This window comes from Mixophyes fleayi, chromosome 10, assembly GCF_038048845.1.
Source record: "Mixophyes fleayi isolate aMixFle1 chromosome 10, aMixFle1.hap1, whole genome shotgun sequence".
In the NCBI taxonomy this organism is placed as follows: Eukaryota; Metazoa; Chordata; class Amphibia; order Anura; family Limnodynastidae; genus Mixophyes; species Mixophyes fleayi.
In genome coordinates this window covers 77,588,159-77,603,602 of record NC_134411.1, presented here as the reverse complement: position 1 = coordinate 77,603,602, position 15,444 = coordinate 77,588,159, and the positions used below count along the sequence as shown (strand labels likewise).

At 39.7% G+C, this 15,444-nt stretch overlaps 1 protein-coding gene across 2 annotated transcripts in view; it reads right to left on the bottom strand.

Moving 5' to 3' along the window:
* Positions 1-14,919, bottom strand: part of SLC7A6 (solute carrier family 7 member 6) — a 28,208-nt gene extending 13,289 nt beyond the window's left edge. The window contains exons 1-4 of one of the 2 annotated variants that reach the window (XM_075188912.1): positions 14,726-14,919; positions 6,758-7,294; positions 2,312-2,437; positions 1,687-1,831 (exon numbers count right to left, since the gene is read on the bottom strand). In XM_075188912.1, coding sequence (XP_075045013.1) covers positions 1,687-1,831; positions 2,312-2,437; positions 6,758-7,265 — 779 coding nt within the window. In that variant the 5' untranslated portion in view covers positions 7,266-7,294; positions 14,726-14,919. Of the gene's footprint in view, positions 1-1,686; positions 1,832-2,311; positions 2,438-6,757; positions 7,295-14,306; positions 14,489-14,725 lie in introns of those variants that run through there. The other variant, XM_075188914.1, reaches the window with a different exon arrangement.
* Positions 14,920-15,444: the final 525 nt, after the last annotated feature.

The window sequence follows — 15,444 nt, the reverse complement described above, 5'->3', positions numbered from 1 at the left end:
ACTAGAGCTCCCTCCAGCTTTCTCCATGTATCACAGGGGATCTCAAGCTCTAAAAGCAGTAAAGAGGGGTAGTGTGCGGACTCCTTAACACGCGACAGCCAACGTTATTTAGCTTAACTCATGGATACAGTACTTTATAAAAGGACATTTTAATATAAAGTATTTCCGATATTTACAAAATAACCAAGTATCTGGTGTATCCTCTGGGTGGGATTCAAGGTCTGCAAACCTTTCTCCCGATCCCTGGCCCCCAGTTAACGCTTTCATACAAATAAAAAGCACTCACGCTGTAGGTTAGTACCGAAACCTGTATAGGGGGAGGGAGCCAGCTTAAGTGGCTTGATCACAAGCTGTAGATCACAGGATCTGCACACATCAACAACTAATTTAAGCAACACCTAAGCCAGTTTTATAGCAGATGGCTCTTAATAATGGTGTATGCATTAACTGTATATTTCAATTAAGCTTTTACACAAGCTGTACTTCTAATGTTAGATGTACACAGCTCCATGACAGGTGCACCAGAACCAGCTCACGGGACCGTGAGCCAGTCTGCACCGTACAGACCTCTCTGCCGGCAGCACCGATGGTTAGGACACTTATAACCGACCGCACCGCTTCCAGCAACTATGGCGCAGGGACCACAACCCCAATATTTTCTCCTGAACCTGTACTGCGTTCATTGTGAGCAGCCATGTAAGGAAACTCCTACATACTCATGTATGAAGTTACTTTCCAAATGGACACACCCCTACATATATATTGTGTTTTATGTTGAGTATTAGAAAAAAAATAAACATAAAATCAAAAGCTTACATTTGTAACAAGTTGAATACATAATGTTATATAGTACAGCATATAGGACCAATAAAATTAGCATAGGCTCTCAGGCCGAATAGCTGAGTGTTCATTTCATTTATACAATAATGAAATTCTAATTGGAAAAAAATAAATAAATAAATAAATAAATCAATAATGAACTTACTTACTATGAATTACTTCTTTCCACTATATTAATTAATTTGGCAGGGCCTATAAATGATGGTTCAGTGTGATAAATGTCTTCTGTCTGTAAATTTTACTGAACATTATTAGAATACTACACACTGTTAACGTGCGGACACAGGTCTGTAAATAATATCTGCACAGCGAGTTCTGATTTCATCACTCCAGTGAATATTAAGAAACCCTGTGTAATACAAGGAATAACGCATGTCTACTGTAAGTTATTAGAGGTCACCTTGGACTTTTGGGATCTGCGTAAAAACCACTCAGTCTACAGCCCCATACCTTTACATGGCCACAATACTCCTGAATTATTAATATAATTTACAGTGGGGAGAGGATTTACCCCTATATTATCTATGGTATTTTGTAATTGAATATTTCAATACATACATATAACCAAGAGGCAGCAACATGTGGTTCACCAGCTATGATGGATACAGTAGGCCAAGGGCTTGCAGAGCCACCAGATGCTCAATCAGAGCCGTAGCTTAGAATTCTAGCGTCTGGGGCGAGAAAGACAAATGCCGCCCCCCTAGCTCTCAATTTTAACCAAATGAACCTAAAATATTCCTAAATTGCGCCCCCCCTTCAGCGTTGCGCCCTGGGCGGTCGCCCCTGTCGCACAGCCCTAGTTATGGCCCTGTGCTCAATGGTGATAGAACCTAATATTCTGGTTACCTCTCTGGGTTCTTAATTTCTTCTGTTACATAATTGAGGGTGTCCCAGCCAGAATAAGAGAAGAGGGCAGAATACAGCGCTAAGGAGATGTCACCGGCGTCCCAGGAAGACCCAGCGAACGAATCATCAAAGTGCTGTGTTTGGCCTAGGGAGAAAAGCCACAGATAGGAAATAGATCAATAAAAATCTAGTCCAAGATAAAGTCTTTCACAGATCAACTCTAAATCATAACATGCAAGTAGCCCTATAAGTGGAAACACCAAGGGGTAAGCGTATGAACCTGCGGATTCAATGCCCCCAAGGGTCTCCAGTATTCTAGCTGTATTATGACAACTTGTACAAATACGATTCAACTCGTACAGCCAGAAGGAGAGAATAGAATGGCTGCTGATCATTTTTAAATCATATAAATTAGTTTGCTACCCGAACTTCTAGCAAACACACAAACTGATCATTGATCTTTATGTAATATAAAACGTAATGAACCTGACCCCAGATTCATCCCATACATAAAAAGGTCACCTGATGACCAATATTAGACATATCTAAATGTCTACAACAAGAATAATACCATAGAACACCTTGTGGTAATTTATGCACTGGGGACAAAGAGGACAATCCTTACCTTGGCACAATTTAACAATGCCCGTTATAATGATAGCAATTAGCGCGATAACTTTGGCGTAAGTAAAGAGATCCTGAACTCGCGTTCCCCACTTCACATAGGCGCAGTTTATGAAGGTGATGAGACCTATGGGTGAGAACATACATATAATTAAGCACAGAACGAGAAACTATGTGTTTACCACTTAAGTGTATCTAACGTTATCTATACCAAGTACAGACATAACATGCCTCAAGGCTTATCATGGACCAACAGCAGCCCAGCACAGGAAGGGTTAACCCAGAAGCTCCAAAAATATGTCAGCTTGTTTGGGTGTCTGTCTATGTGCATATGTTGGGAGTTATTTATAGCTGGAAACATTATTACTCAGTGACATACCATCTGCATGCCCATGGCTAAATGCAAATATATTATGAGGCCCTATTTGCAATGAAACATCAAGTGAGCCCTTAGCTGCTTACCTACGGAACCTTTTCACTAAATGCGAAATGATTACAGCCTATTCCTGCTCTACCCTTTATCTCACAGTTAGAATTCAGACACTAGTGTTAAAGCCCCATTGATTGCACTTCCTGTAATAAATAGAGACTATACTTGTAAACAATGCAAATTCTAAAAGGTCCTGCTCACTTTTACCAAGTGTATGAAGGACCATTAACTACAAAGTTAGGTGGTGACATATATAAACCATTATCTTTTGTTTTGTTTTTGTTATTTTTAAATAAAGTTGTGCCTGACTGTTAACGCTTCATTATCATTGAGAACAATGGAGTTTTGCTGATCATTAGTGTTCCCACAATGGAAACAATTGAGCTTTGCTGATCGTTAGCGTTTCTACAGCCTATGGGCTCGTTGACACAAATACTTTACACTGCACTGGACACACACACACAGAAATAAACCAGAAGGAAAATCCTGCCAGCACACATGGCTTGAAAATAAATTAAAGTAAACAGTGCACACTGGGCTGTGTTTTGCATAACCATCCTGTGAATGACAGCTGTAGAGCAATATTCCCTACACCTGCAGTGTTTTTCCTTCTGGATGCTTTCTAATACCACTTTCATACTGCCGCCCCGGCAATATCCCGGGTAGTTAACCCGGGATATTGCCGGGGCACAGGGCAGTATAGATAGGAAGATTCCCGGGTCGGGCGGGTTCATACTGCACCTGCCCGACCCGGGTTTTAGAAAAAAAAAAAAGTGAAAAAAAAGATTTTAATTATAAAAAAATACATAAGAAATGTTTACTTAACTTATTTTCAGCCAGCGGTGTCTCCGGTGCGTTGCAGGCTGTCAGGGGGACCTCTGGGTACTAAAATGACGTCATTTCTAGTCCATTAGAAATGTACCCAGAGGTCCCCCTGACAGCCTGCAACGCACCGGTGACACCGCTGGCTGAAAATAAGTTAAGTAAACATTTCTTATGTATTTTTTTATAATTAAAATCTTTTTTTTTTACTGAACAATTTTTTTTTTTTTTACAGTATGAATGGTGAGACCCGGGAATTACACGGGTTGCACCATTCATACTGCAGGCGAGCGGGGTCCAACCCGGGAATTACCCCTCGCAAAATCCCGGGTCTAAGTCCCGGGATTTTGTGGTTGGACTATTCATACTGCACCAAGACCCGGGTTTTTGGTGCAGTATGAATGGGGTATTAGTGGAACACAGCAGAGGGACGTTTTTTTTAACAAGCACTGATGTTTTGTTGTAGCCTTTTAATCTATATTTTTATTTTATTTTCCTTTTCTTCTGGAATCAAAATAAATAATTCACATGGGAAGTGCCTGCAAAAGCAATCATTTAAAATATATCACCAGGCTTTGCAATAGTCAGAACATATATAAACTTTCATAAAATGTAAGATTTTAACATTTTACATTACTGGCTGCAAGCAAGTTCCTTTGGTAGGAAACACATAAGCCTTGTGGAAGTTTTAACGCATTAACCAGCTACTCAGTATAAGGGCTAGATTTACTAAACTGCGGGTTTGAATAAGTGGAGATGTTGTCTATAGCAACCAATCAGATTCTAGCTATCATTTATTACATTCTACAAGATAACAGCTGGAATCTGATTGGTTGCTATAGGCAACATCTCCACTTTTTTAAACCCAAGTGTCTTCATATGTAAAAAGATCACTTACTATAGCCTATACCACTCCTCATTGGTGAATACAGGGCGTGCTGTTTTAGAGGAGCAGAAACAGTAACAAAAAAGTTCAAAACCACTGAAATAGCAAATCATACAACCAATCCCCATTAACAAAAATGTGTTGGGAAGAAATACATTCTTCATATACATTTGTGGGGATTAATCCAATATAATATAATTGAGTTTACTTCTCCAAGGAATGGAAACCATTACACAAATGATATTAAATTTACACATTGAAACAGCCTGTACATTTGTCCAGTAACTCATCAACAAAAATTATCCCCATGTCAGTGTATGTAAAGTAAAAATATGAATAAGGGTCATACTTACACACCATGCGCCCCCAAACTATAGCATAAAGCATTACGTATCTCACACGATAAACAACTGTTAGGTCTGATATTGCATTAGTGTTTATGCTTCCATGTTTTATATTACCAAAGCACATTGTAAAATCAAATCAATTGATACAGACTAAAAATCACTATGAACGATGTTGGGCAAGTTCTGATGTATCTTTCAGTCATTGGTAATATCATTTCGGGAGAAGTTTTCTGTAGTGTGTACCCAGTTTAAGTCTACCAGGCTTGTTTTTTCCATTGTCAGATCAAATATGACTGCTCTATGTCTAGTAATCATGGTTCATTTGATAAAAGGGCTGTCTTATTAGATTACTGTTCTTATTACTTGAAATTTACCCATTTAATTACTCATATTTCCTGTGTTAATGTGCATGTATATATATTTTAACCCACAAGATAGATAGATATCTATCTATCCATATATATCTATATCTATCCATATATATCTATATACATTTTTTTATTTTATTGTATACTTTAAGTTTATTATGGCATAGACATTGATGTGAATAGATCACTATCTGATGTGTATATATGCCTGAATAATGTTTTTAACCTTTATTCCCTTCCCAAGTTAACCAATCATGGAGGATTAACATGTTTATAGAGTAAATATTACCAACTTTGAGACAGAGAGGTAAACGCCCTTAAAACGCATCAGTATGACGTAGAGCTGACATTCGGGTGTCCGCCTATATCCCCTCGACAGTGGCTGTTGGTTCCCATAGCAGACAGCAAAATCAGTTACCGAATTCTCTCTATTTTCCCACTCCATCAGACCACGCTGCTAGAACATAGTACATGGGCATATGGACTGACAACAGGGAGCCAAGTATATCAAATTATTTTGCAATAGAGCACCCTCTATACTACCACTGTATGGATTACTGACCTATACAACTCCACAATACATGCTGGAGAAATTAAACTCTTGCTTCTAATTGCTGGGTGTTGAGATTCTTGAGTATCCCAATTTCTAACAGCTATAAACTTTATACAATACAAATATTGAACCTTTTTTTTTTTTTTTTTTTTTTTTTTAAACTCCATAAAATATTATAGTTAGCTTTAAAAAAAAAATAAAAAAAAAAATGATGACATCCTAATATGTTATCTATGTAATGAATTTATCTTCCTCACTTTGTGGATGATTTTTTTATTTGAATTGCTATCCTATTAGGTTTGATTGAGAAAGATTTTAGTTTTGTATTTGGAATTCTCATCATTGTCAGTATTAAGTAACAACATAATTTAACATAGGAGCATGTGTTACTACCGACTCCTCTATGGGATCCTCATCATTCTCATGACAGGCTTTTGCATTCTCCTTTGGCAAAGCCTGGAGGACCGATACTGCAAGAGATCACATCATGGCAAATAGTGACGAGTCCTGGGACTATTAAAGTCCTGCCAGTTACTAGGGTTAGAGTAAAAAAATAAATAAAGAGAAAAAAACATCCTGATCTGGTAAAAATACCAAATATTGTTTGTTCTAATGAAACAAAAATATTTTTATATATGTATTTCTGAATGGCATTCATAACTATTTAATATAAAGACGTTTGCATTCTATATAAAAAGCAGTTTTCCAGCTTTAGAGTAAATTAGTTGAAGGATTTGTACATATCCTCTAAAATGTTTACTAAATGCACAACCTTTCTTTTTACCTTACTTCTATTCTAGGCTTTTCAGCCATTTATAGGAGCTGGTTGCATTGGTTATTTTTATGCCCTTGGACACATCTGAATCCAGAGCAAAGAAAATATACAACGATCTGAGGTTATGGCTGAAAGTAAATAAATATGGAAAGAGGAGAACATCCCTTTAAACAGTCCTTTACACTTAATTTTTTTCAATTTTTTTTGTGCTTCCTAAAGTTGATATTCTGGACATATATAACAGATATAGCCAGCACTATACATACACACACAAGCAGCAGCAATGAGTCGGGATGCCACGTAAGGAGGTTCACAAGTGGGGAAGACTGGTTGGACCAGGTAGTTAGCAAACGTGATGGCGATAATCGCTTGGCTGGTGGGTTCAATGATAAGAAGGGAAGTCCAAAGCCTGATGAAGGCAACAAAACCCCCGAAAGCCTCAAGGATGTATGCATAGCTGGCTCCCGATTTGGTAATTGTAGTACCAAGTTCCGCATAGCACAGAGCCCCAATCACTGAGAAAACACCACCTATGGCCCACAGGACTAGAGATAGACCGTAAGAGGCAGAGTAAATAAGGACTCCCTTAGGAGATACGAAGATCCCTGAGCCAATCATGTTGCCCACAATGAGACAGACTCCGTTGAGCAGCGAGATCTCCTTCTTGAGTTGCATGGTGTCCTGTGGACTCGTAGAGCCACTTCCAGACGTAGTGTGGTCATCTTTAGGACTAGAGTAGGTGAGCGGCACAGCTTGGCTCTCCGTTTCTTCCATGATGTCAGTGCAATTTCTGTGCAGCCAACCTAACATATCAAAAGAAACAGCATTAAGTAAACAGGATATGTAAAGTCAAAATACAATTATTTGAACAGAGAAACCAGTAATGACCCCTTGATGCAAAAGCAGCTCTAGAAACAAACTCAAGTCTTCGTTTCTTCTTTTAACACTAGATGAATTCATTTACATTAAACGAGCAGCCGATATTTTAAAGGGGAACTCCACCCAGAAATTTTTATATGTTCCAGGAACTTTTCTTGCTGTTCATTGCCCTTCAGCTAACTGTACAGAAGCAGAAGTGGACGCCCCACTAGTGCCGTAAGCCGATGAAGAGAAACGCTGCAATAGCAGTCACTAACCGCCTACATTTTCTGCATACCCAAATGACATCTGAATGACTCTTCATCCCGATCAGCTGTTGACTGAGAGCAGCAATTATTTTGCTATTGTACTTAACATAAAAGGATTAGGCCAATGACACACCTGCCCTAAATGGATGACTCAGGTCACAAAAGAGAACATGTTCTCCTCAATAGCTGTAGGCTTATTATACAAGCTGCAGAGAGCAGAGCGACTTCTGAAGGTGAATTCAGAGGTTCGTTATTTTTATTGTGCAAGCAGATTTGTTAATATTGGATGTATTAGACAGATAAGCTCAGGTATGTGCACCGGAAGCAGCTGTATCCACGCAACAGATATGTTGTTTGTTTAAATTTACCAATGCAGGCTGCAGTCCAAGGGCTATTTATGTTTTTTTAAAATTAGTTTAACAAAATGAAATACAAACAAATAATCCTGCATAATGGTCAGTATATGCTTTAACTATAACAGATCTGTGGACAGCATGGTGGCACAGTGATCAGCATTGCTCCCCAACAGCACTGGGGTCAGGAGTTTCATAGTTGACCTGGGCTTTATCTGTGTGGAGTTTGTATGTTCTCCCTGTGTTTGTGTGGCTTCCTCCTAGTGCTACAGTTTCCTCCCACAATCCAAAAACATAGTGGTAGGTTAACTGGCTTCAGACTAAATCGGAACCTGGGTGTATCTTTCCTAAACTGTAGGTTTGAAAAAGTGAAGATGTTGCCTATAGCAACCAATCAGATTCTAGCTGTCATTTAGTAGATTGTACTAAATAAATGATAACTAGAATCTGATTGGTTGCTATAGGCAACATCTCCACTTTTTCAAAGCTGCCGTTTAGTAAATACACCCCCTGGTGTTTGTTAGTGAATTTAGACTGCTTAGAAGTAGCTCTAATGGGACAGGGACTGATGTGAATGACAAATATTCTCTGTACAGCGCTGTATATATAGTGACGCTATATAAATAATAATAATAAATAGCAATCAGTTGTATCCAATGCACTTAGAGCTACTAACCTTACCCACTGATTTCTCACAACACAGGAATACTCTCTAACCAGATAACCAAAACATTTTACTGAAGTTTGTTTTGGCAACACCAATTTTGGCTCTCTTGGGTAGCCAAAAACTTAAATTAGCAATTAGCAACCATTCAAAATAACAATCAATGCCAACACTTTGCAAGAAAGGCATTTTGTGATTGGTGAAATATCTTGTAGCATGCGGTCAAAACAAAAAATAAATAAAAAGACAGAAAAACTAAAGGTTTAAAGTTTAAACCTTTCGGGGTATATTTACTAAACTGTGAGTTTGTAAAAGTGGAGATGTTGCCTAGCAACCAATCAGATTCTTGCTCTCATTTTGTATAATGTACTAAATAAATGATTGGTTGCTATAGGCAATATCTCAAATTTTTCAAAGCCGCAGTTTAGTAAATCTAGCCCTTCAGGTGTAATGTACACTTTGGGTTCTTGTTGGAACATTGACATTTTAAAACTTAATTTAGATTTTTGAAAGATGAATTATGAACTGGATTTTAGAAGAGAAAGTCATTATCTAGATTTTAGATTTTGAATGCTACAAATGGGAAACTAACTTGTGCCAACGGTAACATTTGAGGAGCCTTGTTCAATGCATGCTGGCATAGGGCCAACTAAGCAATAAAGGCTAACTATAACTACTACAAATTAGGTCATTGATAATAAACAGATTACCTGGGATAATAAAAAAAAGCACTAAAGCTAGTCTAAAAGTGGCTTATATGAAATGGCCAATAAAAAAATAAAATAAGGGACTGACGTTTTACATCTATTGCATTGTAGGGTCAAATTGTGCTTTAAGCTAGGGGATACATATGCTTGTCACAATTGTATACCCCTTCTGTGGTCTACAAACACACACACAAATGTCTGCCTTCCCTTTGCCTACTCTCTAATTTTGGACAATGTGAACCTGGATACACATCTAATAATGTCAGACCACGTGTAGGTTTTTGTACATACTTGCAATTACAAATCTGAATGAGAACTGTCTTAGGATAATTGTTATCTAGTGGCCAAATTAATATGCTAGTTTCAGTAATGCTCTGCAAGCAGACTAACATTCCACTCTGTTCCATTTGTATTTGATCAGGGAAAGATATTCAAAAAGATCATGGATCTCTAGGGAGATAAACAGATACAGTACACACAGCTGACTTGTCAAAGCGGATAGAGGAAAAGTGATGCAGAAAACAAGAAATTCTATCCCTTACAGGTGGTTCAATCGAAACGAATGAGGCACTAATTAAATCACCTGCATGCAAACATGAATATCCTTAAAACCTGTACTGTTAGGAGAGCTTGAGGACCGGAGTTGGGAACACACGGCTGTAAGGAGTACAGCAAATGCGAACCATTTTATTTTTGTTGGCACTGTGATATTACAGACTGATTAAGGGTTTGTGTTGTAGCTTATAATACATTACACTTGATTGCACAGTATTTGAACTTCCCTTTGCTAGGTCAACCCTTTCATATAGCACCCTCATGACAAGAGTTACAACTCGCGCCAATGGGGATTTAAAGAGGAAGTAAACACTCTAGGGCAGTGTTTCTTAACTCCAGTCCTCACACACCTCCCCTACAGTCCATGTTTTCAGGATCTCTTTAATTATGCAGAGGTGAGTTAATGTATTTGGCTGGGTCAGTAATTATCCCACCTGCTTTAACAGGCAGAAATCCTCAAAACATGTGCTGGAGAGGGGTAAGGACTGGGGTTAAAAAACACTGCTCTAGGCAATCTGCAGCTCTCCAAATGTTTGTGAAACTACAAATCCCAGCATGCCTTGCCATCTATCTGCTGGTTATCTACTGGCAAAGCAGCTGGGACTTGTAGTTTCACAACATCTGGAGAGGCGCAGGTTGCCTAGCCCTGCTCTAGGCAAAGTATTAGAGGTTCAAGGTTTATACGAAATGCACATTGTGGGTGGGGTCAATGGAGGGCACTCCATGGGTTCCATTCCTATACCGGTTATCATTCTTACACTAAGGAGCTTTAGCCATGTACAGAATTATGCATTGTCGTAATGCTACACAACAGCCATATGGTAACACAGTGGATTCCAAACTTTTTCAGTTCAAGGCACCCTTAGGGTCTCCATCATTTTTTCAAGGCACCCCTAAGCCAAAATAATTACCAAGTAGTCCCCCGCTTTGCTTACCACTGGCCCTGGCTGAGGCACCCCTGTGAGATCTCCAAGACACCCCAGGCAGTCTAGGCACACAGTTCGGGAACCACTGTGTTAACATATATAATAATTTCCCATAAATTATAAAGGTGATAATGTATACTGTATTCTACATTATATATGAGAATTAGACTAGACGTAATTTAGTTCCGGCCAAGTGTTTTTATATCAGTTACAGAGCTCTGGAGGGGACTAATATATGTAATAATTTACAGTAGGGGGTACATTATCCCTTATAATACACAAGTTTCTCTAATGCACTCTAAAGTGATGACATCAGAATACACCAATTATAAGCAGTGACATTAGAACTCACCATTTATACAGATATTATACACATCAATGGCATTTTTTATTTTAAGGATATACTTAATCCTTGAACAATGCCATGACTATAAAGAGCATGAAGGCCAAAGACAATTTGGACAACCAGCTTGGTAGTATTTACATTGTATCCTAATGCCCAAAACGGCTAGCAATTCCAATCACCAGCGGAGCTTGACCAATCAGATCAACCGGGACTGCGGTCTAGTGTGACCTGCACACATGTTAAAAGCTGCCGACACATGCAACGGTGGTAACTTGCAATGTGATCACAGTCTAGTCAGATTATTTTGCAATTAAATATGTGTATAATTGACTAATACGAATATGAAATAAGTTTGATGCCATCAGTTATGACATCATGGTTTCCAATTCTCAGGAATTAATGAAATCTAAAGTATAAGAACTGCTAGTAACATTTATTCACGGACTTATCAGCTCTAAAACTATGGGGCATATTCAATTAGGTTTCCAGTCCGCGGTAACAGGCCGTAACGGGCCGCGAAGGCGATCCACGGAACCGCAATAACGTGGATTTTTGTGAGCACCCCATAGGGTTGCAAAGGAAAATCTGCGTTATTGTGGTACTGTATTACAGTCAATACTGTGCACTTTTCAAGGCAATGCGCGTTACTGCCAACGGGAAAGCTAATTGAATATACCCCTAAATGTTGTCCACTTCCAGTTACAGACATTCACACCCTAGGTCAGTGTTGGCTAACCTGTGACACTCCAGGTGTTGTGAAACTACAAGTCCCAGCATGCTTTGCCAATATATAGCAGCTTATTGCTGGAAGGATATGCTGGTACTGGTAGTTTCACAACACCTGGAGCAGGGGTGGGCAAACCTGTCCTCAAGGGCCATATCCAGTTCATGTTTTTAGGATTTCTGTCTGTAGAAACAGGTGGGATAATTACTGACCCAGCCAAATAGATTAACTCAGCTGTAAATGATTAAAGAAATCCTAAAAACATGAACTGGATATGGCCCTTGAGGACAGGTTTGCCCACCCCTGACCTGGAGTGTCACAGGTTAGCCATCACTGACCTAGTTAGTATGCTCCTTACATCGTAATGTTGTGGATGTCTCCTTTGGGTGTATTACTATTAGCATGAAAATCCCTGAACAATCCTCCACAGATTTAGAGATCTCCAGAGACCTGGAGGATGGGAGGTGCTAAGAGCAGTTCATACATGTCCATCACAGCTGTGTGAATAAAGACAGCATTTATTTGAATGGCCGCAGCAGTTGCCCAATCAGACGCCTACATGTTTGAACCTCTCAGTGGCTAAGGGCATCACGGTGCCCAGAGAACTGAAAATTTCCACAATGTTAAAGGTAACCGTGTGGAGGGACGCCCAGTTTACGGCTACCTAGTTGACGGAGGCGCTACATAGTGGACCAATGGATTTAGCTAAAATTCCCATTTAAAGCTGCACTATCACCTAGGAAAACATTTTCCTAAGATGCCCCCTCCCTTAGTCGGAGGCATGGCAACTATGTTTCTGTCACAGTCCTGGCCAAAAACCAATTGGCTCTCATGCTCACAAATCCCCTCCGACAACCATCTATATTACAGAAGAGGAAGAGATCCTGAAAAATCAAAAACAAAACACAACCAGACGCATGTAGCAGCTACTTTGTCTCCAGCTAGTGGGAAGAGGGGGATACAAAGGAAATATTTTACTAGGTGGTAGTGCAGCTTTATATGCAGTGGGGGTGGTATTCAATTAGGTTTCTGGTCCGCGGTAAGGCGTGTTACCGTGAAGAGTGCGCAGTATTGACGGTAATACAGTACCGCAATAACGCTGATTTTCCTTTGCAACCCTATGGGGTGGGCACGAAAATCCACGTTATTGCGGTACCATGGATCGCCTTTGCGGCCCATTCCGGCGCGTTACCGCAGACTGGAAACCTAGATGAATAACCCTCCAAAATATTTAAAATCTGTATGGATGCCACTTTTTGCCTCTGCATAAGGTTATTTCACTGCATAGAACACACAAGCATACACCAAGCAAACCTGCCTATGTGCCTGTTAAGGTTACACAGGAAGCCTCTCACAGCTGAAAGTGGATGGGAAACAGAACAATGGCTTGTTTTAGATACATAACAAGTATATAAGTAATGCCAAAACATAAAAGTTAGCTAAAATTATGGGAACATTAACATTTTGGGTTTTGTTTTTTTTACAAATATATCTTTATAATTGGACAAATTTATAGTTATCTAGTAGAAGTTAACCACTTAAGGACTGAATGCTATTTGACCCCTTCAAATCCACAATACTTTTCACATATAAAAAATGATTTTGATAAAAAAATATTTTTTTAAAATGACAGGTAGGGTTTGCTTTTGATAATATATTGAAAATGGAAAGTATATCTTTCTCATAGGCATAATGAGGAAAAAAAATGTTTGCCTTTCAGTTTAACTGTGTACTATACTAAAGGTCTGATGGAATAAGGTCCAGGAACAAAGGTATTAAACCCAGATGGAGATTACACCTCTACATGGGTGCTCTGTGCCAAACTGGAGGAAAATCCTGGTAGCGTGGTGGTTAGCATTGCTGCCTCACAGCAGTGGGGTCTTAAATTCAATTCCCAACCACAACCCCATCTGTATGGAGTTTGCATGTTCCCCCTGTGTTTGTGTGGGTGTTCTACCACACTCCACCTCTGCATCTTTCTACACCAAACCAAAAGTGTATGTGAGTGTTCAAAAAGTCCCTATTTTCCAATGCTTTGTTGGAATCAGACATAATTAATGAGCAAATGACATGTAAAGCTTTTGCCTTAGGGAAAGCCGAAGGAGAGCTGCCTGACAAATACATTATAAATCACTTGGATCATAAATGATATATCTCATCTGGGTACTATCACCAAATTCCCTGCACTTCCACAATTTAATATTGGGTAAAAGAGTTAGTGGCCACTGGAGATCTCAGCTGCAATAGTCCACAGTGGTACCTATATCTGAGCATGTTTGTTTCCGGATGAATATTTTTACAGACAGCCTGTGGGGTTTTGCAATAGTAGCATGGGATAAACAAGTTGTAAGAGAACTCTTCCATCACCCCTCAGACTTGCTCTATACGACTCACTCCCTCCCCCACCTCTCACCTTATCCTGGCTGTTGATCCACTTCAGCTTTGTTCTGCAAACAGCTGCTTCCTGCAGATATTCCTCAATTCAACCCCCCCTAGACCAAAGAGAAACCCACAGACCTTTAATCAGTGCGCAAAGCACCCTATCACACACCTCACATATAGATTCATGGGATACACTGCACAGAAGCGGAGCTCCCTGCCAGAACGTGTCTGTTTTGCAGCAGAAATACTAGAACCTCGGAATAACAAGGAGCTTCCAAGCTGTACAGGGAGGTTTCTTGGAATGTGTCCCATCATCTGCTGTTTTTGTGCGTGCCCTGTCTGAGCTCGCGGGATGCTGACCTCTGCAGCCAGAGAGTGCAAGCTCTGCGGGGCAGAGTTATTGTCATTAATAAAGGACGTGGGTGCTGGAGGGGTTGGGGGGATACTCACAGTCACATTACAGGGTCTGCTTCTGATGATGGTTATTGCAGACCACCAGTCTCTTCCTGTATCCTTGTGTCCTGTGTTTTCTGTCGGTATACTCCTTTACCAGCCTCCAGATCTCTCCCGGTCCCCCCACCACCACCCTCCCGGCTTACCCCAGTCTCTCTGTTCTCTTTCTCTGTCCTCCTCTTTCTCCTTGTCTGTCTAAACCCTGCCCACTTCTACCGGCATCACGTGACAGACAGCCCAGTTTAATGTCACCCTGGGGGAAAGGGTGAGAAAATCAAATGTGCTCCCAGTGACATCATCCACCTGGACCCCTAGCTGGGACTTTAATATATAGTGTAAATAAACAATACTGAAATATAGTGTTTGTCAGTGTCACCATAAGTATGTACATATTGTTAAAGCATTTAAAAGGTATTTCACATGTAGAATGGGGAGAACTACAGCAGATGTATAGAGTTGCATTATGATGGGAGGTCATCATCTAGCATGCTTGAAAAATATAGATTTTTTTTCTTTACAGGCTTACAACATGTATATTTGTGCTGTGTCATGGTCTGTATACATTAAACACAACATGACAATAGATTGAGCTCAGTAACAGGATGTCCTAGGTTGCCTGAGACAAAAGTGAAATTTGACATTTTCCCCTGTTCTACACAAAACAATCCAATTCACATTTTCAGTGTTAATGGATGTGAAATGCAGTCAGAGCATTA